Source organism: Lupinus angustifolius, chromosome LG10, assembly GCF_001865875.1.
Source record: "Lupinus angustifolius cultivar Tanjil chromosome LG10, LupAngTanjil_v1.0, whole genome shotgun sequence".
Lineage (NCBI taxonomy): Eukaryota > Viridiplantae > Streptophyta > Magnoliopsida > Fabales > Fabaceae > Lupinus > Lupinus angustifolius.
The window spans coordinates 14,781,680-14,802,139 of NC_032018.1; the positions used below are offsets into that span (position 1 = coordinate 14,781,680).

The following is a 20,460-nucleotide window of genomic DNA, read 5'->3' on the forward strand; positions in this document are numbered from 1 at the left end:
TGGTAAAATAAGACAAAAGAAGGAACAATTAATTATGAAAATTATGGCTTGTCAAAATCTTAAATATATTATGATATGAAGGAAGCAATTTCTTTATTCCATGATATGGTTTGATTCATTCTTCAAGAAAATAAAAACGAAAGATAACACTCTTTAATATCCTTTTATCTTTTGTGGATAAAATATTAATTACTAACTCGTGAACAATATATTAATTACTAACTCGTGAGTCGTGATGTTTGTTAATGTAATCTCTTTAGCCTTTTTAAGCGTGTATGGAAATTATACTGGCCTATTCGACACGTAAATTGGTGAATTGGTTTACTATTGAAATGGTAGGACAATTATTTAATAGTATAATGATACTAGTCACACACTCAATTTTCATTTAAACCATATCATATTATACTAACAGATTTTTATTTAAAACTAATTTTTAGTAAAATATTGGTATGGAACTTTCATTCGATTTGTCTCATTAAATTGATCTGAACCAATGAAAAGTGTGTGAAGAAGATCTTTGCTCCTGACCTTGGCAAGGTTTTGATGAAGACAACAACAACAACAACAAAAAGAAGAAAAGGAAGATTACTTATGAAGAGCAATAAGATTAAAGCTTCAAGACAATTAGTCTAAGTCTAAATAGGTACTTCTATCCTATACTCTTTAATATACTAAAGTAATAATGCTCAAAATATTTTAAAAGGAATTGAAACACTTCAAGTTTTAAATGAAAACATTTTTCAAAATATTGTGTATACTGAAATTTGAGTAACAAGTTACATGAGTGAAAATCAGTTATCCAACAATATTTAAATTGGAGTAACCGATCACTCAAATTTGAGTAACGGATTACTCTAAGTGAATTTTAATTCACTGTTGAACAGAAAGTTTGAGTGACCGATTACTCAATGTAATTTTTCAAAATGTCACGTTTGGGTAACCGATTACCTACTTGTTGTAATCAGTTACTGAGAGCTGTTATATCAGTTTTTCATATTTGAAACTCAAGAGTTTTCATCCCAAACGAAATGTCTTCATTCCAAACAATTCCTACTCTTTCATAAAGGCACAATGACTGATTGAAAAACCTATTTAAAGGCCTTAGAACTCACAATGAAAACAACTCTTTCATAACTCTTTCACAATTTTCTCACAACTTTCCTACACTTTTCTGAAATAGTTTTCTACACTTCTAGCAAGTTGAACTCAAACTTTCAAAGCTATTTTTCTGAGTTGCTTGAAGTAAAATGTTTTAAAGTTTTGTAAAACTTAAAGAACATTATTTACTAAGTATACAAAAAAATTGATTGGATTGCAAGTGTTATTAAATTTTATACTTGTAAAGGCAATCCAAGCCATCATTCAAATTCTTCATTCATTGTAATTACTTTCTTTCACGAGGTGTGAATAGAAATGGGATAGAGTTACTTGGAAATGTGTTTTCCAAGGTGATAAGTATTAGTGAGTGTGTAAGGTACATAGATATCTCGGGGTGAGATATTGTAATTACAACTCATAATATTTAGTGGAAAATATCTTGTGCTGCAAGCGTATTGGACGTAGTCTTCGGTGGACAAGAAGGTGAACCAGCATAAAAATCAGTGTGTACTCTCTTCTCCCTTAACTCTTTGATTTATTCTTGTTTATTTTTCTGCAATATTATCTGCTGCACTTTAACTCTTCATTTTGCATAAAAAATGGTCATAATTTATAGTCAACTAATTCACTCCCTCTTAGTTGCAATCTCAGTCTTACAAAGTGGAGGAAAGTATTTCAGAGATCTCATTAATCCAGAAAATATAAGAAATTATATATGTGCACCCATCTCGATAGAGTACACATCTGTTATTTCACAAATTATGTCACTGCATGTACTATTTGGTTAGAAAATAATTAATTATTAATTTTTTAAATTAAAAATTTAAAATATTTTTTCAACCAATCATAAGCTTATGGTATATGTAGTGTCACAATTTGTGGTACGACAAATGTTGTCCCATCTTGATATTTATATTTTATTGAAGGCTACAATTAATAGAGCATATACCAACATGCATTGGTTTAGTGATGTAAGGCCCTATTGGATCCCTAAGGTTGATGGTTCGATTCCTAGGAGTGACACTTGTTGAAAAAGACAGTCACGAACCCTGAAAGTGATTAATTCCTTACCCAAAAAATGAGAAGATACACTTAGTAGTACCAAAAAAATTACTTGAAGCATATAGACAACTTTTTTTTTACTATTAGTTAGAGGTAACATCTCTTATGAATTTACTTTATATATCATTTTATATATTGTTGGGGCATTGATGTGTGAATGCTTTATGATATCATAAATGGTTGAAATATTTGTTAGTTTTTTTGACCGGCAATGAAATCTTTATTAACCAAGAGATAAAGCAATTAGGAGAAAAAATGGCACTCCTATCCAAATTAACTCTATAATTAATAAAGAGATAGACAATTTGAAGGGTGTCTCACCCAATCGACAAAAGAATAAGAGAACAAAGGAAAGCGAACATTGAGAAGACTTTAAGAATTCAAAAAAAATAAGCTTCATCACATCATCTAAGTTGAACATCATATTATCAAAAATGATTTTGTTCTTTATGTACCAAATAGTCCAAATAGTGGGAAACCAGAGAGCCTTCTACCAATGTTGGTTCTTGTTATCTAACCTCATGACATTTTTTTGGAGTGAGAAAAAAGTATTAACATCATTATGGATAATAGAAATTACCCCAAAGCACGAATAAAGTTTTTGCCAAACCAAATATGAAATAGAACATGAGAAGAACAAATGAGTTGTAGATTCCTCCAACTCACCGGTCGAATGATATTGGAAGGAACCTGAGTTAGAACTCAAAAGATATGGTCTAGTTTTGGATCAAATGTAACTTAGTTTAAATGCATATTGGTATGGAAGTCTCATGTTATTTGTATCATTGTCTCGAAAATAGTTTAAATGCATGTTGAGCTACTATATCATTGTCAATTGGTTTTGAAATGAAACCTTAAGATATATGAAAATAATATTTGTCAATTATAAATCGTTCATTTATGAATAAAATATAATTTTGTAACACATGCTAATTTTTCTATTTTATCAAATATTCCTACATTAATTTTATTATAGGATATATATTTTTTTAAGTGAATGATTGGCATTTGCATGATATAAGTTGGAAGTTAATGTGGGAAATGCTTTTAGGTTTATATCAAACCATCAAATTTTAAGGTGAATATAAACATTCCCATTTGTTGTTTGTGTGCAAGAGTTTCAGGTTGACAAGAATACCCAAAAAGGTGAAAGGCAAAATTATTTGAATAACGCGTGGAAAATAGAAAAGTGAAGTCAAATAGTGCATGATGGGACAAAGAAATTCATATTCAAATTGAATTAGAGGTGTATCCCATGAAAAGGAAAACCTATGAACTAGCTATCAATCTTGACCTTTCTGTGGACATTAATTTTTAGAAATATAGAAGGGATTATACTTCCATTTTATAACATATAATATATCTTGTTGGACCCTACATGCATGTAGAAGTGGGAATAAAGTTCTATTATCACAAGATTAATTTGATTTCTTAATTTAAAGATTGAATGTTAAGATTTTGTAAATTGACATAATAAGTTGAAGTTGTATTAAAGATATATGATAGGTTATTTTGGAAAATGATAGTTGGTTAGAAAGTTAGGAATTAGCAAGTTAGGTTTACGTTAGTTACTTGTTTTACAAGCTTTCTTTTCATTCTTTTCTCTTGTATAAATAAGGCATATTGACTCACTTCTTATTCAATCAATTCAATTCATTCAATGAGAATATTATCAATCTTGGTTTCTCATTCTTCTTTCTTTAAGCTTCTTTAAACTTTCTTTTATACACTTCTTGATTCATCGAGAAACTTTCTTTTCATGATTCTTACCACGTTTTAACAAATTGTAGGAGGTTTCCTCACAAAATAAAATATTGCGGATATGATTAAGCTTAAAGGGTGGCTGGCAGCTCAACAAAATCATGGGTTTAAAGAGGTTGTATGTCAAAAATTAGGTGTTACAGAAAAATGATATTGATCACCTACGATTACTCTCTTCAAGAGAAGATAGAGAAAAATAGCAGTCATATGTTCACTACTAGATATGGCAAAAACGATCATCTAACCTGTTTCGTCTCTGCCTGCAAATAATCGAAACAAATTAAGGAGGCATATCGTCCGTGTTGTCTTAATGGAGAAAATTACAAATACAGCCTATTTAAAATTGGGATAATGGACATGCGGGCGGCTCGTGGACATTGATAAATAATTTTAAAATAAAAAATTATACAAAAAAAAGAAAAAGAAATTAAATAAGGTTGTTGAAGAGAATAAAATTTCAAATAAAACTATGATATTTTATGTGAAGTTGACCAAATCATATTACATCATAATTTTTGAGACATTAAATCATAACTTATTTGAATTTTTTCTTACTTTGTTTCTTAGTTTATGCTGGCAGGCCGTACATGTTGCCCAATAGAAATTATTACCATCATTTTAATTCTTATTACATTTTATCATTTAGCATTTAAGTAATTATTATTTTAAATAAAAATGAATTAATTTATTATTTATTTAACATTTACTAAAAATAATTTTTTATCACATTATTTAAAATGTTTATCCTTTATGTTGTTATCAAAAGATTTACTTTTCATCATAAAATAGGTTTATAGATAAAGATCAAAGTTTTTTTTAGAAAAAAAAATTTGTGCATTTATTTTAGAGATAAAAATCAAGAGAAAAATAATGCGTTTACTGTTTATTACATTATTCATAAAAAATATTTTTATAATTATTATTGAATAGATAAACAAGAAAAAGAAATAAAGTAAGGAAGGAAGAAAAAGAAAAATAATATTTATGTACTAGAATTGTGTTGGCAAGGGAACTAAAGCTGATTGGAAGAAAACCACATACTAGATCCAATGCAATGGAGGATGCTCATGAGCTTATCTAGTAGAATTTATTTTTAAAATAATTGACAATATTTATTATCTGATATGATTTTTATTTTTATAAACGCCAATGAATTTTGTAATTTTTTTGTCTTTTTATTTAAAACACACCAAAAATATTCCTATTTTCTCTGAAAATTTATGTTAACCGGAAAGAGACCTAAATACTCTTATTTCACATAGAAATTATCAAAATATTCTTGATTGGATAAAAAAACCATAACATTCTTGTAAAATAAAAAATACTGTAATATCAATACATGAGTAATTATCTAAGTTTATAAAATGACAAAAAATATCACTTTATCCTTCATCCTTTCATTTTGGATGAGACTTAAACATGTCTTATTAATTATATTTAATTGATCATTTATCAAGATTTAATGAGACAATCTCTCATCAATTATAAACTCCCAAAAAATTGAATATTACCTTTTCTATATGGATGTTGTTTGAATATGTTGTTTGGCACTTCCCTTATTATATTATTCCTTACATACTAACTGGCTACAAAAAGAAAATACTTTTTATATACTTAGTTTTAATAAATTATGTTTTTATTGAAATTTTAAGTTTCGATAGTTATATAATTAACTAAGAATATTTTTTTGTATGAAAAATAAAAAAAATCATAAATAAATTCCTGCATATGTTTCAAAATATTCACGAAAATAGTGTAGTTTTTAAGAAACTCGTGGACCAACAATACGACTTCCATGTGTGATTGTGATCTCGTGCATCAGAGGCACAAGACTCAGACACCTGCATGGAAGTCGTGGACAATAAATACAATTTCAATAAATAATGAATATAATGCAATCTAACCATAAAGTATTAGAGTCATTGTACAAATAATATATGTCAAAGTTACAAAAAACAAAATAAATAATGAATGTTGAATCATGAACCTCTAGGTTACCATGTAAACCAAAAACCACTAGGTCCCTAAAAACTACACTATTTTTGTAAATATTTTGAAATTTATACCAAATGTGTGATAGTGTAGTTTGACTACACTATCCATATAAATTTTCCGAGAAAAAGAGTAGATTTTGATAGTTGTTTGATACAAGAGAAAGAGAAGATAAAGAAAAGTGATATTTTTTGTATAGACTATAATATCTATGTCATATTAACTTTAACACTAAATTATAATTTAAAAATAATTTTATTGCTAAAATTAATAAATACATATTTTTAAAATTATTTTGAAATATAATTAAAACACTAGCTACACATTAATACTATTTTTTAGAAACACATACAAAATTATGTTTTTATTTATTTATTTTTATGTGTTATTATAATTTCTCACTTTCTCTTCTAATGTGACTAGAAGAAAATTATGGTGGGACCAACCATAATTTCCTCTCTCTTCTCTTCAACCAAAATAATGGAAAAATGAAAACTCTATTCTTATTCTCCTCATCTTCTTTCTGCTCAGAATTACCTTAAAGAAGTCTTAGAGCGTCAATAGTGTCACCTCTTTTACATGTTAATTTAAACTTTTAATATAGTTCTTAAAAAATATTGTTGTCATACAAAAAATATAATATCTATACTATGATAATGTAAAGATTTATACATATATAATATATTATCTATCATCATTTACATTACTTTAATTTAAAAGTCAATAATAATTGATACAATTAAATACATCTTTTTCTTTTGTTAATATGAAGGAAGTATTAGTCAAAATGGACCATTATGTGCAGACAGAATTCTTTGTATAAAAGTGGCACCATGCAAGTTGGTACCGACTACTTGTCTCACTAAAAAAATGTGTCAAGATATGAATAGGACTATAGGAGTATATATAGAACTTTAAAGTAAAAAAATGTTACACCCACGTTATTATGGGGATATATATAAAAATAATGAAAGAGAAATGTAATTGACAATATCATATGAAAGTGAGAAGAAGATAGAAAGAAAAATATATAAGTAATGATATAATAATTTTTTTTATGTATAGGATACAACATGGATAGAATATAGGATGTATATATAAAATCACATTCATGAAAAAAGAAAAATAATAACTTGTATATATAAGTTTTAGGATCTATTTGCAAGTTGAGTTTTAAAGAGGAAAGGAAAAAAAAAATGAAAACTTCAGCCATCTCAAAACTTTCATGGTTTTCAAGCCTTCATTTTTTCATATTTCTCCTCCAAATTAATTTTAATTAGCAAAGAGACTCTAAATAGAATCTTCAATATTATTGAAATCTCAACAATGTAGAAGCATAATTAGCTAGGATCGTGTAAATCAGATATTAAATGCTGAACACCTCAAGTGAATGATGCATTGTTGGGTTTATTCAAGTGTGAAGTCCTACATTGGATATGCGGGGAGGAGTGAAAGAGTTTATAATAAGGAAAGACCCATGAAACTAATGTCTTAAGGTTTTGGTTCAAGACGTGGTGTCTCACTTGTGACTCTTCACTCTTCCCATACTCATGTAACAATGGAACTCCCCGGTAGTTGGAGGCTCCCCGGTCGCAGTCTGATCCAACATGCTGAACACCTCAACAGAATGATGCATTGTAGCTATGAAGGTTGGTATAATAGTCAAAGTCTTTGAATATACTCCATCCTTATTGTGTCTAGCTTATAATCATGATCCTTAGTAAAGTATTGAAAGTAGAAAAATATTGCAGAAAAGAACCCAAGTTATAGAAGGGTGACCAAGAAAGTTCAGCACGGTCATGGGTTTGATTACAAGTTACCATCATAAAATCAAATTATGTACACGGGTTTAAGAATGATGAGATTGGTTTGTTTGTTTACAACACACTCTAGGTGATAATATTTGTTAGACTGTAATTAAATATGAATGACGAGTAATATAGTAATAGTATATAGAATTTATAGATTGGTAGTATATATATTTTTTCCTTTCAATTTTTATAGCCTAAGCTCTTAAATAATTATTAAAAGAGTTTAAGAATGATTAGATTGGTTTTTTGGATTTTAAAAGACTTGATGAAATACACATGGATTTTATGCCAAAATTGTCCGAAAGACACAAGACAAGCAAGGAATTAATTAAGAGAGAAAGATATATAGTAGAGAATCATATACCATTCACATTTAATTTGAATATAATATTTATATATTAATAGTGTAAAAATTTATACATAATTAATATATTATTCACCATTAATTTATATTACTTATATTTGAAAGTCAATGAGGATTGAAAATGAAAGGTGGATGATGAATGACAGTATAACAATTTCTTACACTATCAGTATATACATCTTTTTCTTATTTAATTATTATTGACCCAAAAATGGAATACAAATAAATGATGGATGATGTACTGATTGCATGTAAATTTTTATATTGATAGTGCATAAATATTACACTCATAAAAGAATGTTTGAAACAATCCTGAAGTCTAGTTAAGTTTAAAGTAATTACTCCTCATTGAAAAATACCCCTTCAACTCTATTTTTTACATAACATTTTTCGTCTGTTCTTTTAGTGAAAAGTTTGGTCAGACTGAAGGTCTGGGTAGAGTTTCTCTGGTATTCGGGATGAAGTTCTTCAGGAATCTGGATGGAGTTGGTTTGGATCTGCCGGTGGAGGTACTTGGAAAGGTTCCCTGATGATCAAGTCATTAAGACTGTAGATGTAATACTCAGGAGCAACAAATGAGATAGAGAAATAGAGATAGCAAACAAGTATGACTGGTAATGATAATCAATGTATGTTACTTATTGATGGGGGAGACCCCTATTTATAGTGGTTGAAGTGGATGACGTGGCTCTAGATACTACTGTTGGCATGGGTGACCATTATGACCTATTGGGGGTTGCTTTTCCCATGCCAAACGATTTTGATAGGACCGTACTTTATACAAAGTTGACTTGTAGCTTGTAACAGGTTTGATAGCCGTATTGCACTTTGTTCTTGTTGTGTGGCAGGAGGTAGGTATAAGGTGGCATGGTAGTGTGTTGTTGGTGGCGTGTTAGATGGGGAATGGTCCTAGACCCGACCTGGGATATACGACCATGAAAGAGTTGGCTTTCGAGCAAGCTTCTTAACTGGACATACTTGGCTTTTGCTTAGTCGAGTGTGCGACTACCATTAAAGTGTCACTACCATCAATGATGGAAATCAAAGCCAAAGCCAAAAGCCACACACACCAAAAGCTTCAATCCTTTTGCTCAAACTTCTGTTTTTCTCACCCATCTCTTAGTTTCGGTTGTCACTGCGGAAAGCTGTCTAAGATAGCAACGAGGGTCACCATGACCTACCTTGAATTGCTTGAACGGAAGAGGAGGAGACGTTAGACCGAGCAGCGGAGAACACGACAAGGCTTCGTGGTTGGTACGCCTAGCAGGTCTTCTCCAAGTAGAGGTGGTCCTCCATGGATTCCACGAAGCGGGACAGAGACCCCCGTGTCTTGTCGGTTTCCTTTTCTGCCGCCATTCGATTAATCAAAGAATGGAAGCAAGTCATGGTAACACTTCTTGTCCTTGTATCATCCTTGAGCGGTTGTGTTGCGACGCTTCTTTTCATTAGATAAATTTATTAATCAACAATAAAACCAATAAATATATTTATAATTATTTTCAAACCTCTTTGAAATGGGTCGCGGTGCGGACATTAGTTTCTGATACTTCACCCTTTTTAAGAGATAATTATTTTACTGGCAAACCATTTTAAAACCAGAACTACATAGTCTTGATTTCGCTATTGCACCTATGGTTACGTAGGACCAAGATGAACTCTTGTCAGACACAAAAATAAAAAATAAACATTTTGTGTAAATAATTTAATTTAAATAAATCAAGGGTATTTAATTCATGCAACTAGTTAAGGTACCGTTTAATTATTGGCACACAAAGTGCTAATACCTTCCTCGATCTATAATCGAATCCTGAACCTAGATATCAAAATTCAAAGCCCAATGTGATTGGACTAAAATATATTTTTTACATTTTTAACTATAAAATGTAGTGTCTACACTAAGAGGTCACGTAACCGAAAATCGGATCGCGACAGGTAGAAACCACAACCTGGACATGGTTTAGTGTTAGTCGGCCCAAGATAACATTGTATGCTGAGTGGCAGTTAATAACTAGGAACTTGGCCTGAATTGTTCTACTAAGGGGTTGGTCGCTGACGGTCAACCATTCATCCACGTAGCCTCGTGTAATTATACCTTGCCTAGTGAAACCGACCAACTGCCCATCATACGGTAGTAGGTCACGTCGCTCAGCTCCCTTTTCTCAAACAAGTCCTAGAACATTACATCAGCGAAACTCCATTGGTCAACGAAGAGTCCCATGACCTTCTTATTATTCAACTTTGTAGTGATGACAAGGGGATCATCATGTTCTCAAACGACACCCTCATAATCACGGTCGTCGAGGGAGATGGGGGAGCATGTCTATTGACTTAAGAATTTTTTGCGGTTACTTGCATAACTTCTCGTACATATTGCTTTTGAGCCGACCTTGAAGTGCCTCCCGCAGAAAATCCTATAGAGATGGTGTTAATGTCAATCGAGCTCATCCGCTTTCGGTTGTTTGACCAATATTTGTCTGACTGTCCCCTACTTAGTGGTTGTCCTTATTGGTGCTTTGTAGGGGAGTGTTTCATCGGAGAGTTGAGTCATTGTGCTAGGGGCGATCGCATTTGCTATACTGTTCTTGCAATAAAGCGTTGCAAGTGGCCGACTTGTATGGGGTCTTCAATTGTGTCCTGTAATTGGGTGCAGCCGTCGGTCATATGGTATTCAAAGTACTTTGTTCGATCTTGCAGCCCCACCTTGATGTTTGGATTAGGCTTGGGGAGCTGAACTAGGTGGGTGACCATGACTTCTTGCAAAATTCTAGAGCGACTGGAGTTCTAAGGAGTGTAAGTCGCGTATTTGGGTTTGCGGGGTATCCTTGGGGGGTCATTTCTTGGGTGGTCATGGAACTTTGGTCGTTTGGTTTCTCTTGATGAGTTGTGTGTATAAGGCTTGTCTAGTGATCAAATGGTGTGGGTTTCTTCCAAGTTGATAAATTGTTGGGCCTTGGATCAGAGGTCTTCTATAGTAAGATCAGTATACTTGGCTAGCTCTGTTATGAAAAGGCCATCCTTGAGACACAATACCAACACATGGACGACCACCTTCAGACTTAAAATTCAGACCTTCATGGCCACAATATTGAATATGTCTAAGTATGCACAGATGGATTCGTGCGAACCTTGTCGAACCCCGAACAAGGTGTAGGACGACATTGGCTGTTCTTTGTTGACTATGAAGCGGATGTTTAATGGGCTGGACAAGGTGGACCATTGATCAATACTACTGGGGGCCAGCCGAGTGAACCAATGGAGAGTGGTGCGTTTTAAAGTTAATGGGAAGACCCGACACATGATAGGATCTGTTGCACCATGGAAAAGCATAGATGCCTCGAAAGCATCGAGGTGATCTTGAGGGTTGGAGGTGCCTCATACTAGTCGATATTTGTTGGTCTGGCCAAATGTTTTAGCAGGGGGTAAGACATGATATCGTCGGTGAATATATGCTTGACCCCACATATGTTGTGGACGGAGAGGTGAGAGTTGTTTGTAGTTTTTGTTTGCATAGGTGGGTTGCAGATTGGGTGTGATTCACTGACTGATTCAACGATGTGTACTTGGGTGGCCGACTGTGATGGTCGGTAACTAGATTCCTTGTTGGATTGGCGGAGTTCCACTAGCAGATCAACTTGCTGCTGGATTATTTTATCTTGTCTTTGCATGACCTGCAAGAGTTGCTGCATGGTGGGCGGAGGTTGTTCTGGAGTAGTGTGGTGGTTGCAGCTGGCTTGTTGGGACAATTGCACTTGGGATGCTGAATTTATGAGGGTGTATGGTGGTTAGGAGGCATGTTGGTGGGTAATGATTCGATGTGGCTTGTATGGTTTGCTTGATTTCTTGTGGTCTCCATGGTGTAGGTAAGCCATAAACGACGCCAATGTTCTTTTAGTGAACAAGTTTGGTCGGACTGGAGGTCTGGGTAGAGCTTCTCTAGTATCTGGGCTGGAGTTCTTTGGGAATCTAGATGAAGTTAGCTTGGACTCACCAGTGGAGGTACTTGAAAAGGTTCTCCGACGATTAAGTCAGTAAGACTATAAAGGTAATGCTCGGGAGCAATAAATGAGATAGAGAAATAGAGATAGCAAGCTAGTATGAATGGTAATTATAATCAATGTGTGTTACTTCCTGATGGAGAAGACCCCTATTTATAGTGGATGACGTGGCTTTGGAGAGTATTGTTGGCATGACCGACTGTTCTGACCTATCCGGGGCTGCTTTTCCCATGTCAAACTGCTTTGGCAGGACCGTACTCTTTACATAGTTGACTTGTAGCTTGTGGCAGACCTGACAACTGTATTGCAATCTATTCTTGTCTGTGGCGGGAGAGTAGGTGTGGTTGTAAGATGGCATGGAAGTGTGTTATTGGCGGCATGTCAGACAGAGAGTGGTCCTAAACCTGATATTCGGTCATGAAAGGGTTGGCTTCCGAGCAAGCTCCTTGACCAGTCGTACTCAGCCTTTGCTTAGCCGAGTATGTGAACTACCTTAGTAATTCTTATTTTTGTGTCTAAACACAACTTTCCTCCACATGAGGCAATCCCGTTTGTGTTGAGTACATTTGCATCATGGTAGAACTAGCTCTCCCAGATCGTGGATGATTTTTTATTTTTTTCATATATAAAATACTCAAACTCCTATCATTAAGTATATAGAATCAATCACATACCACATGAAACAATTATCTAACTTGATGGTTGGTAAACCACATACATGATTTCATTGTTGGTTTAGTAGTGTAAAACCCCACTAGATCTCCAAGATAACCAAAAGGTCAAGAGTTTGATTCATAGGAGCGACACTTATAGGAATGGACAACCACGAATCCCGAATGGTTCCTGGGATACCTTTGGTAATACCAAAAAATCTCATTCAATAATCTGAGCACAATGACATAGAATAGCAGAAATACTAAATAGAAAGTGCAAAGCCAACTTAGCCATAGAATAGCACATTTACCCAATATTTCATTTTTCTTCCTTTCCAAATTTCATACGAATTCTCAACAAGTAGAATGACAATCGAAAATTGGGTAAATGTTAAAACTCCATACACTCTCCTAATAACCAAATAAATACTAATATATGATAAAACTGAACTGAATTGTTCACCTACCATGAAAAAACAAAAAGAATAGACTTTATTGCTTCACTTCAATCTATTCTTGTCTGTGGCGGGAGAGTAGGTGTGGTTGTAAGATGGCATGGAAGTGTGTTATTGGCGGCATGTCAGATAGAGAGTGGTCCTAAACCTGATATTCGGTCATGAAAGGGTTGGCTTCCGAGCAAGCTCCTTGACTAGTCATACTCAGCCTTTGCTTAGCCGAGTATGTGAACTACCTTAGTAATTCTTATTTTTGTGTCTAAACACAACTTTCCTCCACATGAGGCAATCCCGTTTGTGTTGAGTACATTTGCATCATGGTAGAACTAGCTCTCCCAGATCGTGGATGATTTTTTATTTTTTTCATATATAAAATACTCAAACTCCTATCATTAAGTATATAGAATCAATCACATACCACATGAAACAATTATCTAACTTGATGGTTGGTAAACCACATACATGATTTCATTGTTGGTTTAGTAGTGTAAAACCCCACTAGATCTCCAAGATAACCAAAAGGTCAAGAGTTTGATTCATAGGAGCGACACTTATAGGAATGGACAACCACGAATCCCGAATGGTTCCTGGGATACCTTTGGTAATACCAAAAAATCTCATTCAATAATCTGAGCACAATGACATAGAATAGCAGAAATACTAAATAGAAAGTGCAAAGCCAACTTAGCCATAGAATAGCACATTTACCCAATATTTCATTTTTCTTCCTTTCCAAATTTCATACGAATTCTCAACAAGTAGAATGACAATCCAAAATTGGGTAAATGTTAAAACTCCATACACTCTCCTAATAACCAAATAAATACTAATATATGATAAAACTGAACTGAATTGTTCACCTACCATGAAAAAACAAAAAGAATAGACTTTATTGCTTCACTTCAATCTAACTTCAGCACAAAAGATTAGTGTACTTGCACAGTTGCACTAACCTTTTTCTCGCAAAAACTCACCCCTCCTTAGTATTGTTAATGAGAACGAATCATCCAATATCACTTTTTAGATAAGTGGTGAAACCAAGACCAAAACCAAGATCACTGTGGGCTTGTGGTTGCTTCACTATAGCAACTTTTCCACAAACCAACAGAAGGAATTAAATCAAATCAAAATGTAGTACCTAAACGTTCAAGTCTGATTATATAAATATACAGCAAAATGAAAATTTCCCTCCACATATATTGATCTTCAGTCCCATCGGTCCGGATCATGAATGGCTCCGAACTCCAGCTACCAGCAGGCATCACATATATTTGGTGAAAGAAGAACATTGAAGACCACTCCAGTGAAAGTTCACAGAAAGATGTTTTATGTATAAAGAACACCGTTGAATTTGCACATGCTAAGGTATACAATAGTGAATCACTTCATTGACTCAACTATTAATGCAGTGTGATTCTGCATAAAGCACAGTGAAGTACGTCAGAATTTTTTCCTACAAAAGCCTCTACTCCTCTACTGTGAATATATTTGAAAAGATTCCCATACTGAAACTGTCAATTATTGTTCCCTGCTGATACTGAGATCAAAGAAGGTGTTCATGTTGTACTTGTCTTTTTCTCAGTCTCCTTTATCAAATAGTTTTTCATTTGAGACAGCATTTTCTGAGGAATTTCTATACTTGTCAAGTTCTCTAGGGTCCTTACAGTCCTTCAGCATATCAGAAAATGCTTTGGCTTTCTGAATAATAGATTTCCTTCGTGCATATGCATCATCTCTATCTTGCTCATAAGTATTTGGCAATTTAGTAGAATGGGGAACAGAAGACATCAACTTACAAAGTCTTTGAGCCATTTCAGTCATGCCTTTTTTCTTTAACTCGACATTCATTCTCTGGAAAGTGAGATACTGAGGAACTATACCCCTACGAATCATGTCCTCAAATTCCGCAAAAGCCTCTTCCAATCTATGCATTTTGCAAAGTAAATGAACCAACATGGTACTCGTAGCCAAATCCATGTCATGTCCTTTCTGCCTCATTTCCTTGCTAACTTGAACTGCCAAATTTAACCTCTCCTCTTCACATAACATCTTCAACAGAAGATGGTAAGTTAGTCGATCCAAGGTATAACCAGATTCAATCAATTTGGTATACAAGTTCATCCCCTCCTCAATTTTTCCACATCTTGAAAAGTACCTGAAGAAGTAGTTATATGTGGTGGGGCTTGGGACGATACCCCTATTTATCATCATTTTCAGAATCTTACTGGCACCTTCAAGATCTCCTGCCTTACAAAACCCTTTCACCAGAGAATTGTATGTCGACTCGGTCGGGCCGATGTCTAAAACATGAAAACGCTCCACCATACCCAAAGCCTCCTTAAATCTGCCAGCTTCGGCTAATGCATCAATTATTGGGTTATAAACGATTGCATTCGCTTCAATTCCTTCTTTGGCCATATCATCAACCATTTCAAGTGCCTTTTCAACACGACGCATCCGGCAATATCCTTCCACGAGTGTGCCATATGTCACAACACTTGGCCTTACATTCTCCTCCTTCATCTCTTCCCAAAGTCTCTCACCCTGCTTGAGTTTTCTTGATCGAAACCATCCATTTAACAGTATGTTATAAATCCGAATCGATGGAACCCAACTCGGATCCATTTTCTTTCTCCGAAGGAAATAATCTGAAGCTTCCTTTACAGACCCTTCTTTACAAAGTGAATCCAACAATATCCCAAATAAACTCATTTCTGATCCAGAATCCAGAATTGATGCATGATCTTTTGCAAACTCAAATGTTCGAATTGCAGGTTGGCGCATACCTGGAAAAAGTGTATTCCTCATTAGTCATTACATAAAAGCAATAGAATAGTTTACAATGATCACTTGATTACAGATAAAATTAGATGCTTAATTTGAGTTATGAAAATTAGTGATTTTAGTTTTTATACAGGTGTGAATTCTAAGGCCTGTTTATTCAGGTTAAAAATAGTAATTCTACAAAAGTGTTTTTTGGCAAATATGATTTTTTTGCTAAGCTGAAAATTATAATTTCTCAAAAAAGCATAAGCTGAATTTCAGATACTTTTGCTGCTTGTGCTTTTTTGAACAAGTCCAACGAAACATATTTGAAGGTCTCTAATTTTCCCTATACCGCATACAAAGTTCACTGTGGCGCGTACTAGGTTGCGGGTTTGTCATAAAGAAAATTTTGTAATCCTAATATAAAGTGTGACGAACTGTGTACTGCCTATCGGTACCATACAGGAAAATAAGGGCCTTTAAAAATAAATAAAAAATCAATTTTGTAAAACACTCAAACAGATGGACCTTTAAAAGTAGTTATCATTAGAATCAGTTAGAGACATAGCAGAGCATGATCAGAGGCACATTTGATTAAGCTTATAAGTGATTTATTTTTTGTAGATTTAGGTATAAGGCTTGTTTAACAATATGGCATCGTTTGATCCATGAAACTCACCGCCCGACCCCACCAAGTGGAATAAAGCTTGGTTGTTGAATTTGCAGGTGTAAGGCTCGTTTATTTAAAGCTTAAATATCAGTTATTACTTATTTAAAGCTTAAATATCAGTTATTACTTATTGTTCCCATCATTCCCAATAATAGTAGAGCAGTTCGTTTATTTCCCCCCCCCCCCATTCCCACGAGATTGCAGACCACCTCACATGATGCGGCCACAATATTGCGGTTACCGTTACAACTGCTTCACACCATTATTGTATGTGACACTGATCATGCAACACAACCACATCGGTCCATATTTGGGCCGCAATGCAACTACACCAGGCCCTATAGATTTCAAAAATAATTTTTTACTCATAAAATAGTTCACACTGCAGCAACTGCAATGACTCAGCAGTAATCGTGACCGCAACATCAAATTAAAACACCGGATAAACCCAACATGGGTTATCTAATTATAATCTAAAGCTAATATCAACATATATTACAAAGATAATTACAGATTGTGATTATTGAAACAATATCACTACACATTTTTCAAATAAACAATTCTAAACAAACATGTCTACCAAAAAATGCTATAAAATTGGGAAAACAACCTTACACAAAATTGAAAACCTAAATTGCAAAAACGTAGATTTTTACCTGCACGAGCATAACGTCGAATCAAGGTAGCAAAAGTAGCAATAGAAATCAATCTTTGTTCTCCTTCATCATCAATATGATCCCGAATCAAATTCCAAGCAGAGTGAAACTCCTTCGATTTCGCAAGAACGTTGACCACAGAGTCAAACAGTTTCGGGTCAGGTCTAAACCCGGGTCGGTTCAAAGCCCAAAGAAACAGCGAGTGAAGAAGTTTTGGTGATGAACCGAAATATTCAAAAACAGAATGAAGAAGTGATAAACCCGGTTCAATACCGGACCGGTCGAGTTTTTCATGGAGAACCGGACCGGGAATGATTGAAGGGTCAGTGAAGAGATTAGAAATTAGAGAGAAGTGATTGTTGGTTACAGGTTCGGGTTTGAGGTATGGGTTCGGGTTTAGGTTCGGTGTGGTTGGTGGTGGAAGTGAGGGCCATTGGATGAGTGGGTTGCCAGGTAGGGATAGCCATGATGGGTCAGAAGAGGAGAGGAAACGGCGTCGTATTGAGGAAGGAATGGGGTGTGGTTTATTGAAGGTTATTAAATGAAGGAAATGAAAGGAGAATAGTGATATTTGACGAGGTTTGTGGGAAATAAACATAATAGTGAATAGTAGTGAAGAAGAGAGAGAGTGAAGTAATATGAGTGAAGATGAAGTTGGTTATATGACTCATATATATTGCCTCAAATAATCGAGATACCTATAACGAGTAGGGTGCTCCACTTAGAATTACACACCTAACAAAATAAATTTCAACGTTCAACATGTAAATATAAATCTTGTCTTTATTTTTTTACACCTATAAACAACCTTATAACTAATTCTCGAAATTCTCGAAACAATACAAATTCTCGAAATTCCCACAATATAGTTACCCATGCAGTTTCCTTCAATATTGACTATCAATGTTAGTTCTCAAAATTCTCACAATATGTATGAGGGAGAAAGAAAAAGTTGAATGAAAGGACGTTCAACTTGGGGCAAGAAAATATGAAGGGAGAAAACTTCTATTATTTATAACATGAGATTTTTTTCTCACCTTTTTGGGTAAGAAATTAATCTATTTCGGGGTTCGTGGCTGCCCCTCCTAACAAATGTCGCTCATAGGAATCAAATTCTCAACCTTGGGGATCGAGTAAGGCCTTACACCATTGGACCAACGCCTTGTTAGTATATGCAACGTCTTTCCTTTTTCATGTCTTGAGGGACACTATTGTTTCTATTCTTCTTTGATTGAACAAAAATTTAATGAGAACAAACCAAACTTGAAGCATGGAATTCTAAGATAGAGAAACATACACAAAATAAAAAAAGAGTTTACCCATCATTTTTCATTTACTTGCCAATCATGCATATTCATTTCCACGGCTGAGAAAATTGCTTTCAAGGTCATTGCATGCTCACTCATACATGTTTTTGACCCAAAATAGCATAATGACACTCTTACAAATGAACACAAAACAATTAACTAAATGATAAAGATAGGTATCAATTATCAAGTTGGGGTTGAACAATCCTTCATGAATCCAATCATATTTTGAAGAAAAATAAACAATACAAAAAAGAAGCCATCACATGTCCCCAATAGTGTCTTATTCCCTGTCCCAAGTCAATCACATATTGATACGTGAATAAAAGAAAAATTTTAAAAATAAAAAAAGTATTAAAAAATAGCATTCTGATTGGCTTGGAATAGTGAGTGAGATACTGTTTGAGACAAATGATCTCTGTGTCCGTGGGTGTTGATGGAGGTGGATGATAATACTAACACCATGTTAGAGAGAAGGAGAATGATTCATCATTTCTTGGTGTGTTTCAGAATTAGAGAAGTGGTGAAATGAGGACTACTATGGTATATTCGAAGGAAGAAGAACTTTTCTAATTGACCATGAAGTGATTTCATTTAGCTTGGTCGAATTTGAATTTCTAGCATGGAAATTATTAAAAAATTCACATGTGCAATTTTGTTATCATTAGAGATATAAATTGACATAAAAACTAAATTAGTAATTTATTTTTAGAGTGTTTACTTCTTGTTTTGTTGACCAAATCTTTGAATTTGTTATTCACTTGTTGGATTAGTTTGCCTACTCTAGCAAATAACCTGTTTTTTAATTAAAGTGGGTGCCAAATTAATTTACATTGTTGTCATTTCCTATCTGACCCTCTCCTCTTCCATTTAATTTAATAAATGAAGAGAACCATGCTCTGATAATTAAAATTTGACTATTAAAAAATGGTAAATTATTTAAATTTAACATAAAAGCTATGTTATTATAGCACATGCTGCTACTAGCTACGTGTTCTATTATTTTATTATTATTATTCTTAAAATAAGCTGTTCATCAATTTTCAACTTTCATAAATTTTGAAGGTCGTGAAATTACAGGCACCTTATCATATAATAACATTTTCACTCCCGGAGGATCATATTGTGGTGTAGATGTTATTAAGCGCTAACCTTAATAATTAAGGAAAAATATCCAAGACATATATCTTGGGAATCGGGTGATCTAGGGAATGATAATGTGTCTAGATGAGTCTGAACAATGCATTACTTAATAACATAATATCATATTTATAGATTAACATCATCTTTTATAAGAGAATAAAATATCTCCTCATTCTAAGAGATAACTTAAGAATATAACATCATACTTATGATTATCATCATATAACATATATGTTGCTATATATACGACTTAGGAATGAATTATAGGTTCTTTGCATGCGGGATTGAGTACTCCATTACTCATATCTAGACAATCTAAGAGCCGACCTCAAAATTTTATAAAATCATAGGATGAAGGAAGAGAGAAAGGTTGAAGAAGATGAGTAGTCAAATTGCATTACTTTCTTACTTATTTAGCCATACAATAGACATTTTATACAAAAGGAAAAGAAAACATAAGTTTCTAAAGAAAGAAAAGGTAAAACAATTTTAATAGTAAAGTTGGTAATACCAACTAAAAGAGGTTAATGGGCCTTGAGCCACAAAGGCCCATTTACAACCAAATACTCCCTTACACATCAAGGCAAAGATATGAGCCAAAGCAACACGGTCATGGTGAGCAAGCAAAGTCAGAAAGTGAGGCCACATGGTTACGACTTGGTCAACATAGACCAATAAGGTACAAAGCCATGTCAGGGATGGAAAACACATCATTTAACCCCCC

The 20,460-nt window shown here is 33.8% G+C and overlaps 1 protein-coding gene across 1 annotated transcript; it reads right to left on the reverse strand.

Moving 5' to 3' along the window:
* LOC109358750 (pentatricopeptide repeat-containing protein At5g11310, mitochondrial) lies at positions 14,524-17,914 on the reverse strand. The gene is made up of 2 exons (XM_019603175.1): positions 17,287-17,914; positions 14,524-15,980 (listed from the first exon to the last, which is right to left on the reverse strand). Exons 1-2 carry the CDS (start codon positions 17,882-17,884, stop codon positions 14,773-14,775), a joined length of 1,806 nt encoding a protein of 601 aa, XP_019458720.1. The 5' UTR covers positions 17,885-17,914; the 3' UTR covers positions 14,524-14,772.

Excerpts from the sequence above, each read along its gene's own strand:
- LOC109358750 (XM_019603175.1), bottom strand. The coding sequence starts at position 17,884 with ATGTTTATTTCCCACAAACCTCGTCAAATATCACTATTCTCCTTTCAT. Across the intron at positions 15,981-17,286 it reads TCGACGTTATGCTCGTGCAG|GTATGCGCCAACCTGCAATT; the intron begins GTAAAAATCTAC and ends CACTTTTTCCAG.